Source organism: Equus quagga, chromosome 17 (genome assembly GCF_021613505.1).
Source record: "Equus quagga isolate Etosha38 chromosome 17, UCLA_HA_Equagga_1.0, whole genome shotgun sequence".
Lineage (NCBI taxonomy): Eukaryota > Metazoa > Chordata > Mammalia > Perissodactyla > Equidae > Equus > Equus quagga.
The window spans coordinates 1,249,193-1,260,185 of record NC_060283.1 but is presented as its reverse complement, the minus strand read 5'-3'; the positions used below and the strand labels follow the sequence as shown (position 1 = coordinate 1,260,185).

The following is a 10,993-nucleotide window of genomic DNA, read 5'->3' as shown; positions in this document are numbered from 1 at the left end:
ACTTTCCTTCTGCAATGTCCACTCTACCGTTAATCTCATCTGGGTTATTTTTCATCTCACATGTTGTAATTTTTATCTGTAGAATTTCCATTTGCATCTCTTTGGTATCTTTCATGTTTCTTCTTAAGTCGTGACTATGTGGAGTACTGTTTTATTAGGTTTTAGTGTCCTTATCTGGGAATTCTAACATCTGCAACAATTCTGGGTTGGTTTTGATTGACTGAGTTTTCTCCTTATTATGGGTGTATTTTCCAGCTTCTTTTAATGCTTGACGATAATGCCAGATATTGTGGATTTTATGTTGTTGGGTACTGGAAATTTTATACTTCTCTAAATATTCTTGGTTTTTCCTCGTATAGACTGCTAAGCTATTAGGAAACAGTTTGAATCTTTTGGGTCTTACTTTTCAATTTCATTACATGGGACAAGAGTGGTGTTTAGTTTGGGGCAAATTATTCCCCTCACTGAGGAAAGACCCTTCTGCATCCTCTACCCATGGCCCCTGGACTTAGGAAGGTTTCTACTCTGGCTAGTGCGAGCATGCACTATTCCCGACCCTGTAGACTTGTAGAAAGTCAGTTGGGCACATATGTGGGTCTTTCCCTCATCTTTCCACCCAGTTCCTTTCTCTGACTCTGCCCAGAGTCCAGCCCTGTGCTGCTGGGGCCCATTGCCCTAGGGATGGGGAATATGGCCTTGGAGTGGGTAGACCAGATCGAGGCTGGATGTGCCCACTCAGTTCCACGTCACAGCTCTTGATGAGCAAGGGACTAAGATTAAAGTTGAGAATCTTTTTGAAAAACAGCTTTCATCACATCTCACCCCTAAGAAAGAAGCTCCTGAGGGGCATTCCAGCATAATTCACACACAGGGAGGCCAGCAACGTGGGCCTTCCCTCAGTTCATCGAACGATGCTTGGCCCTTTATAAACACTTAGGCTGCTGCAACAAAATACCGTAGGTGGGGCGGCTCACACAGCAGACACTGCACACTCACAGCCTGGAGGCCGGAAGTCCAAGATCAGGGTGTCAGCATGGCCAGGTGCTTGGGGAGGGCTCTCTTCCTGCTTTACAGATGGCCGCCTTCTCACTGTGTCCTCACAGGACAGAGAGACAGAAAGGGCAGCTCCTTCCTCTTCCTATAAGGACACTGGTCCCATCATGCAGGCTCCACCTCATGATCTCACGCCCCCCAAGGGCCCCGCCATCTAATACCATCATATTACGTCTTCCACATGTGAATTTCAGGGCACGCAATCATTGAGTTCATAGCGGACTCCAAACAGAGTGTCTCCCCATTCCAGGCATGGAGATGTAGTGGGGTTTCTGTGTCCCACACTTTCAGCTGCATTGTCACCTCTCAGGAACCACAGTGGCAGGTCTATGAGATCTGCCCATCCACTTGGAATGCATCGTGTTCCTCCCTCCATTGTGGGTACCAGCTCTGTGTGTGCATTGATGTCTTAGGACTCAGATGGGGGGTGCCATCAGTTCTGAAGACTCCTTTTTGACCTACGGATTATGTAGAAGTGGGACGTTTAGTCTCCCAGTGTTTGGAGCCTCTCTTTGCACAAACATTCATTAGAGAGATTAGTCTGCAGTTTTCCTGTCCTGTGATGTCATTGCCAGGTTTGAACATCACGCCCACTCTGGGCTCAGAAAACACATTAGGATGAATTCCTTCTTCTGATCTCTGGAAGATTTTGTACCATTGGTGCTATTTCTTCCCAAAAAGATTGGAAGACATCAACAGTGAAATTATTTGGGACTTTCTTAGTGAGACTTTAAATAACATATTCAATTTTAAAACAGATATAGGAATATTCACATTTTCTATTTTTTCTCTTGTTAGTTTTGATCAATTTTATATCTCTTGGAATTTTCTGAAATGCCTGAATAATTGTCTTACTTGTTATTAATTGATTTAAGAAATATTAATTTCTAGGTTTTTGAAATTTTATTACCTTGGTATAATAGCCTTTTGTTAGTTTATGCATTTTCAAATATTCTCCCAATATTCTGAGGCTTGATTCTTTTTTTTTTTTTTTTGAGGTCACAGTAGTTTATAACATTGTGAAATTTCGTTTGTACATTTTTATTTGTCAGTCACCATATAAATGTGCCCCTCCACTCCTCGTGCCCACCTCTCAACCCCCTTCCCCTCTGGTAACCATTAATCTGTTCTCTTTGCCTGTATGTTAGTTTATCTTCCACATATGAGTGAAATCATACGGTATTTGTCTTTCTATGTCTGGTTTATTTCACTTATAACACCCTCAAGGTCCATCCCATGTCATTGCGAATGGGATGATTTATCTTATTTTACAGCTGAATAGTATTCCATTGTATACACATACCACACCTTCTTCATCCAATCATCAGTCGATAGGCACTTGGGTTGCTTCCACTTCTTGGCTATTGTGAATAATGCTGCAACGAACACAGGGGTGCATAAGTCTCTTTGAATTGTTGATTTCAAGTTCTTTGGATAAATACCCAGTAGTGGGATAGCTGGGTCGTATGGTATTTCTATTTTTAATTTTTCTTTTTATGCTTTTTTGGATGAGGAATATTGGCCCTGAGCTAACATCTGTTGCCAACCTTCCTCTTTTTTTTTTCTCCCCAAAGCCCCGGTACATGGTTGTCTATCCTAGTTGTAGGTCATTCTAGTTCTTCTATGTAGGACGCCACCACAACATGGCTTGATGAGTAGTGTGTAGGTCCGCGCCCAGGATCCTAACCAGCGAACCCTGGGCTGCCAAAGCAGAAAGCACTAAGTTAACCACTCGGCCACAGGTCCAGTCCCTGTTTTTAATTTTTTGAGAAATCTGCATGCTATTTTCCATAGTGGCCGCATCAGTTTGCCTTCCCACCAGCAGTGTATGAGGATTCCCTTTTCTCCACATCCTCTCCAACATTTGTTATGTTTTTGTCTTGGTGATTATAGCCATTCTAACGGCTGTAAGGTGATATCTTGGTGTATCTTTGATTTGCATTTCCCTGATGATTAGTGATGTTGAACACCTTTTCATGTGCCTATTGGCCATCTGTACGTCTTCTTTGGAAAAATGTCTGTTCATATCCTCTGCCCATTTTTTGCTCAGGTTGTTTTTTGTTGTTCGGTTGTGTGAGTTCTTTATATATTTTGGAGATTAACCCCTTGTTGGATATATGATTTGCAAATATTGTCTCCCAGTTGGTGGGTTGTCTTTTCCTTTTGTTCCTGGTTTCCTTTGCCTGGCAGGAGCTCTTTAGTCTGATGAAGTCCCACTTGTTTATTTTTTCTTTGGTTTCCCTTGCCTGAGTAGACATGGTATTCAAAAAGATCATTCTAAGACCAATGTCAAAGAGTGTACTGCCTGTTTTCTTCTGGGAATTGTATGGTTTCAGGTCTTACCTTCAAGTCTTTGATCCATTTTGAGTTGATTTTTGTATATGGCGAAAGATAATGGTCTACCTTCATTCTTTTGCATGTGGCTGTCCAGTTTTCCCAACAGCATTTATTAAGGAGATTTTCCTTTTTCCATTGTGTGCTCTTAGCTCCTTTGTTGAAGACTAGCTGTCCAAAAATGTGTGGTTATTTCTGGGCTTTCAATTCTGTTCCATTGATCTGTGTGACTGTTTCAGTACCAGTACCATGCTGCTTTGATTACTATGGCTTAGTAGTATATTGTGAAGTCGGGGATTGTGATCCCTCCAGCTTTGTTCTTTTTTTCAGGATTTTGTTGCTCCATATGAATTTTAGGATTCTTTCTTCTATTTCCATGAAGAATGTCATTGGGATTCTAACCGGGATTGCATTGAATCTGTAGATTGCTTTAGGTAGCATGGACATTTTAACTATATTTATTCTTCCAAACCATATGCATGGAATATCTTTCCATTTCTCTATGTCATCATCAATTTCTTTCATTATATAGGTCTTTCACATCCTTTGTTAAATCTATTCCTGGATATTTTATTGTTTTATTTTTGTTGCGATTATAAATGGGAGTGTATTCTTGAGTTCTCTTTCTGTTACTTCATTACCAGAGTATAGAAAAGCAACTGATTTTTATAAGTTGATTTTGTACCCTGCAACTTTGCTGTAGTTGTTGATAATTTCTAATAGTTTTCTGATGGATTTTTTAGGGTTTTCTATATATAAAATCATGTCATCTGCAAACAGCGAGAGTTTCACTTCTTCTTTTCCAATATGGAGCCCTTTTCTTTTTCTTGCCTAATTGCTCTCACCAAAACCTCCAGTACTATGTTGAATAAGAGTGGCAACAGTGAGCACCCTGGTCTTGTTCCTCTTCTCAGAGGGATGGCTTTCAATTTTTCCCCATTGAGTATGATGTTGGCTGGGGGTTTGTTATATATGGCCTTTATTATGTTGAGGTACTTTCCTTCGATGCCCATTTTATTTAGAGTTTTTATCATAAATGGATGTTGGATCTTGTCAAATGCTTTCTCTGTGTCTATTGAGAGGATCCTGTGGTTTTTATTCCTCATTTTGTTAATGTGGTGTATCACATTTATTGATTGGTGGATATTGAAACATCACTGTGTCCCTGGTATAAACCCCACTTGATCATGGTGTATGATCTTTTTAATGTATTGCTGTATTCAGTTTGCCATTTTTTTGTTGAGGATTTTTCATCTCTGTTCATCAGCAAAATTGGCCTGTAATTTTCCTTCTTTTTGTAGTTCTTGTCTGGCTTTGATATAAGGGTGATGTCAGTCTCATAGAATGTACTAGGAAGTGTTCCATCTTCTTCTATTTTTTAGAATAGGTTGAGAAGGATAGGTGTTAAATCTTCTATGTTTGCTAGAATTCTCCAGAGAAGCCATCTGGTCCTGGACTTTTATTTTTGGGGAGGTTTTTTGATTACTATTTCAACTTCTTTACTTGTGATTGGTCTATTCAGATTCCCTGTGTCTTCTTGGTTCCATTTTTGGAGGTTGTATGAGTCTAAGAATTTATCCATTTCTTCTAGATTGTCCAATTTGTTGGCATATAGTTTTTCATAGTATTCTCATAATCCCTTGTATTTCTGTGGTATCCATCGTAATTTCTCCTCTTTCATTTCTACTTTTATTTATTTGAGACTTCTCTCTTTTTTTCTTAGTGAGCCTAGCTAAGGATTTGTCAATTTTGTTTATCTTCTCAAAGAATCAGCTCTTAGTTTCATTGATCCTTTCTGCTGTTTTTTGCTTGTTGTTTCTTTGAACAAGCTTTCTGCTCCATTCTCCTTCTCTTCACCATCTAGAATACCTATAATCCTTATGCTGCATTTCCTAATTGAGTCTAATATTTCTCAGAGAATTTCTTCGTTTCTTTTTAGTCTTAGTTCTCTTGTCTCCTTCATCTGAAGCATTTCTATCCTTCTGTCCTCCAAGCTGCTAATTCTGTCCTCCATAATATCAGCTCTGTTATACAAAGATTCTAGATTTTTCTTTATCTCATCCATTGAGTTTTTCATCTCCACAATTTCTGATTGGTTTTTCTTTATAGTTTCAACCTCTTGCATGAAGAAATCCATGATTTCATTGAACTGTATCTGTATTTTCTTGTAAAACTCTTTGAGTTTTTTTATGATAGCTATTTTGAATTCTCTGTCATTTAGATTATAAATTTCTGTGCCTTCACGATTGATTTCTGGGTGCTTGTCACTTTCCTTCTGGCCTGGAGTATTAAAATATTTTCATATTGTTTGATGGTGGGGATTTTTGTCTCTGCAGAGTGATAGTATTTGGTAGCAGCTTCCACCTGCCACCACTGAGTATCGGTCAAGAGCTGTGTATTCTGAGCCTGCCATGATCCATGGCCCACTTGTTCACAGCTGCTGCTTTTCCATCATATGCGCAGGCACTCTGGCCAACCAGCTGAGCTGGAGTGCTGGGTGGGGGAGGGGTGCTTTTTTTGCATGCGCTCTGCTCTCACTATCTGCTCTCCTGAGGTGCAGGCTTAATGAAGACACCCCCACAATAGCTTAGCTACCTCTCTATGGGGCTTCCTGTCAGGCTGTGAGGGAACTTGCAGAGCGAAGGTGTTCCCACAGAGGGCCACCACTCCCCACCTCCTCTCTAAGCCACACACAGTCCCAGGGTCGCTGCCATTCAGGAGGGAGAGGAGATTCCCCTTACCTCCTTCCACTTTCCCTGGGGGTCCAGCACCTCCACCTTCAGACATATGGCTGTGTGGGTCTTTCAGACGTCTTTTGTGTTCTGTGAATGCCCTCTGTTGGCATATGAATGTCCTTTTCATTGTGTCTTTGAGGGGAGAGTCTAAGGGAAGTGCTCACTCCTCCATGATGCTGGCATCACTACATTTCCAGGTTTCCTGGATGCCCTGGCATCCTTCCTTTGACTTCTGCAGTTGGTACAGGTCACAATTTGACAGAATAGGTGGCAGAACCATGTAGAGTCTTTAATGGCAGGGGAGATGTCATCCCCAGAATAGCTGGAGTGAGCTACAACTTCCCAGGCTTGACTTGTTTCTGTTTTTTTGTAATAAGTACAGAATTTCTTAATTCTAATATGGCCCAATGCACCAATTTCTACCTCTATTCTCTGTACTTTTTAACTATAAGAATTGCTCTGTTCCACGATCATCAGTATTTTCTTTTACAATATTTTCTAGTGTTTCATCTTTCACTTTTAAGACTACAAATCTCCTAGAAATGGCAATTATTTGGCGAGTACTCTTTGAAAGTATGCCCTTCCACATTTCTCTGCAGTGGTGCCTTTAGGATAAATGAAGTGTCCTCAAGTGTGTGAGTCTCTAAACATTTTGTGCCAAACAAGCATATTATACTCAGTTCTTTATCTATCTTTGGACCAATAAAGCACAGTCAGAATCACACAGCTCTAGGAGAATCTTAGATCTAGTGGAGTGTGTTCCCAGTTTTTCCTAAGTGTTTTATGGCCTTATTGGTTTAGGGCAAATGAGGATATAATTACTTGACAACACACAATGTCAACATATACAGTCCTGGGAGTAATGATGAGCCCATCAGTTATGAGATGGAGGACAAGATGCACAAACCAGAAGACTGAGGCTATTGGTTTGGTCATAAGAGTTGGCTCTTTGCTGGGCAGGTATGCTTGCAAGCAGAGTTTACACACATTTCTTTTTCCCCATGTCTCCTCTATTGATGATTTATCAAGTATTCTCATCCCATAAATATAAACCAATTACCATCCATATGTTCCTGGAAACACGCTCTCCTCTCCTGTCATAAGTATCCCGACTCATGTACTCAGGGAGCAGAACTGGTGGGTAAATTATGTGTTATTCCTCACATCACTCCTCCTTGTTCGTTCCCGGTCATGCCAGGCCATCTGCAGATAGTTTAATTGCCTCTCTGGTCTACTTAATAACACCCTGAGTTTTTGCATGATGGAGACATAAACCTATTCCTTCCAAGACTGCTGCTCTCCCCTGAAATATCCGGGACAGACCCGGTTGTGGGGTGCTGGGAGCACAGGAGAGCCTTGCCGTGGGTACCTGAAGGATGACCTCCCTCTCCATGCTTATTGTGTAAGTTGATGGTGGGCCCATTCTGGTACTTTCCAAACATCTGGAGTAGCTTCTCTTTCTATGTTCTTGTTCCTTCTGACAAATGATGCTTTTTCTTCACCTTTGGAAATATCATATATCATCAGTCTCACACCCTCCCTCCATTCTTTAGTTCAGTGCGAGTTATGAGCCCATGCGTGCTAACAGGGGCAAGACCGCTCACCTGCAGTGCCGACAGCTGATTTCCGATCACCGGTCATCGCAGAATCCACAGTCACTCCAAAGTCAGTGCCCAGGTGAGGGGGTCCAGGCCGAGGTCTGTGGGACCTCAGAGTTTCGGGACGAGGGAGTAACCAGGAAGAGTCTGTGCCGCCTTCCCTCTCCCCTCACAAACTCAGAACTCACTTCGACAACTCCGACCTCAGGGATACACAGAGGAATCCATCTTTCCAGGGATTATGGAGCTAAAAATAGTAATAACTCTAATCTACTGCTTCATTCGTTATCTATTTAATACAACTCTCTCTGCTGTTGGGCCCAGTCTCAGGGACGCCAGCGATCATGCTGCAGCACTCACGAGGGACTCACTTCTTATCAGCTGTGACGAAGGCGACAGACCGGCAATCACCCCCAGCAGCAACATTTCACATGATTTACAGTGTTTTGTGCACGTGAAGGATGCTGATGCCCCTAATACTCAGAGCAGCGCTGCGGGGCAGTGACTCTTGTTAGGAGCTCTTTGTCGAAGTGGAATTGTAAGGATTAGAGAGATTACGTGACTTTCTCAGAGTCGCCGCCTAACACGGGGTGTCTGGGGTCTGAAGGGAGCGCGGGCAGTCTGACTCCCGTCCACGCATCACCTTCACACTTAGTACCGTAAGCTGGAAAATGATACATTCCCTACACTGTATATGTCCACACGCACACACACACACATACACACACACACGCTAACACACCACATGCAGACAAAATTTACTTTCTTAGGTAAATGAAATACTTCATACTACTATGAAATAGAAAATAAAAGCAGTCGTTGAAGAAGGAGCAGGAACTTCACCTTGTAAAAAACGCAGCCGTACAGAAGTAGGAGGATGAAATTAGAAGAGAATTATCAATAAAAACACAGCCTGCATGCGATGCTCTGTGTAAAGGAAAAGGCTAAGGGTGGCATTCCGTTAGTGTTTGCACACTTGGAACACACGCAGGAAATCAGGACGAGTGACAGATGGGGGAGACATGGGTTTCAGGACCTTGTGTGCCAGGCCCCCTTAGCGAGCTCACGGTTCCAGCAAAGGGCACCGACCCTGCCCTGTCCAGGTGGGCGCTGGGGGAGGGGCTCCACAGCACGTGCCCTGTGGGCGGCTCTCCAGGGGCCACACACAGGAGGGCAGGTCAGAGACCCAGGGAGGGTCGAGATCAGCCAAAGGAACAGCCAGATGCATTAGTGCTGGGGTGAGGACATCCCTTGCACATGGGCCTTGTGCCCATCTGTGACCAGGGAACCAGGCAAAGAAAGGGTTACGGAGGATCCAGCTAACAACTAAAGTGATCTGTCTGGGGTTTTTCAGACAAAAAGAAACTATGTAGTCTGTTTTGCAGAGAAATCACGTGTTTACAGAAAGACCTCTGCAAATTGTTCCAACATCAGAAGTCCTAAAGTTCCCTTAACTCATTAGCATCTTAAATTTCCCTCCTCTGGGGAGGTCCAAACAGCCATTTTTAGATCATGCGATGTATGTAATAACATGTATACACGCTATACATGCGCCTTAATGAACACACTTGTTACAAATAAACCCTGACCTTCCGCCCTCCTGTGTTTAACGTCTCCATGAGCACTGAGCTCGGGGAGACCCTGCTCTGGGAGTTGTCCCCGCTGTTCTCCATTGCTTGTGCAAGCAATAAACCTTTCTTCCCCTGCTTCTGCCTTGGTTGTGCTTTTCGGCTCTGCAGTCACCAAGACATGAACCCATTGAGTTCGGTTCACAGCCTCTCCCTAGGAGCAGAGGCCTGTGGGAAGCCTGGATAAGCAAAACTAGCAGAGGAGACTTCCAGAAGGAAGATACAAGGAGGAAAAAAACAGACCTAACAGGCACTTGCTTGTAAATCTCAATGCAAAGCATGGAGGCCTATCAACTCAAACACGATTATTTCTCATAACGAATTTGTGTAAGAGATGGGGTGGCTGTGCCGGCCTTTAAAGTGGGTGCAGGATGGGTGGGCCCTCGTGCAGGGTCGGATCTTGAGGCTCCAGCAGAGCTGCCCTCTCCCTGGGCTCAGGGGGACATCAGGTGTCGTCTGGGGATGGCGGCTCTTCTCTGATCAGCTCCACGTCCTCTGTCAGAGCGCTCTGGAGCACTTCCCTGAGAGGCTTCTGGCCCCGCTGTTGCCTCTGCCTTCCCATGAAGAAGTAAATGAGGGGGTTGACCCCGCTGTTCAGGGCGGAGAGGAGGTGGAGGATGGGCAGCAGGATGTCAAAACAGGGGAGGGACGGGGAGAGCCTGTCGGCCAGCAAGCCTGCGCCGAGAGGCAGACCGAGCACCAGGAAGGCCAGGACCGTGAGAAGGACGATCCTGGAGAGCCTGGCGGGCTGTCTCCGCATGGAGAAGCACTGCACCCAGATGAGCAGAGCCAGGCTGGACGCACAGAGCACCAGAAAGGTAAGGAAGAACATCCCATTATAGACCAAGTTTACTACATCACACAAGAAGTCCACAAAGTGGACACACAAGAACACCAAGATCCCCATACACAATGACAGCCCCCAAATCAGAGCGCACGCGATGGCCGAGAGCTGCGCCAGGCGGCGGCACCTGTACCAGATGGGGAAGAGCACAGACAGACAACGCTCGACGCTGACGGCCATCAGCAGACTCAGACCCCCCAGGTAAGAAGAGAAGGTGACCCCTCGTATGAGCACATTGAGCACAGCTACGGAGCGATTTAAAACCAAAAGTAGGAACCTGACGCTTTTGCAGAAGAGGAAGGCGAAGTCGGCACCGGCCAAGTTGAGGATGTAGACGGAAAAGGGGTTCCTCTTGATGCGGAACCCGAGCAGCCAGATGACCGTCCCGTTCCCCACCAACCCACAGAGGCTCACGAGCACAGTCGCAAGGAAGAGAGTATTCTCGTAAGCGGAAAAGGCGTGGGCCCCATCCACACTCGTGGCGTGCGCTGTTGCGTTCGCCGCCGTTGGTAACTCAGACCCGTTGTTCGGGTGTGACGGCCAGGGCTGCGGTCTCGGAGAGACGCCCATGGAGTCATTTCGGGGCTCGTGAGCCATCTGCTCGCCCTGCTGCAGGGGTCACCCCTGTGAAGATGGAGATGGGGGAGGGGCCTGGACCCCTGAGTTTGGGGATGATCCCGTTCACTCCACCAGCCTCCAGCTTCAGACCCTCCCCCGAGCCTGGGAGCAAGGACAAAGCGTGTGAGCTGCGGAGGGTCCTCCCAGAACTCTGTTCCCAGAAGCCACGATGCTGGCACGTGC

The 10,993-nt window shown here is 44.7% G+C and overlaps 1 protein-coding gene across 1 annotated transcript; it reads right to left on the bottom strand.

Annotated features, from left to right (window-relative positions):
* Window positions 1-9,793: 9,793 nt before the first annotated feature.
* MRGPRE (MAS related GPR family member E) lies at window positions 9,794-10,789 on the bottom strand. The gene has a single exon (XM_046644061.1). It carries the CDS (start codon window positions 10,787-10,789, stop codon window positions 9,794-9,796), a length of 996 nt encoding a protein of 331 aa, XP_046500017.1.
* Window positions 10,790-10,993: the final 204 nt, after the last annotated feature.

Excerpts from the sequence above, each read along its gene's own strand:
- MRGPRE (XM_046644061.1), bottom strand. The coding sequence starts at position 10,789 with ATGGCTCACGAGCCCCGAAATGACTCCATGGGCGTCTCTCCGAGACCG.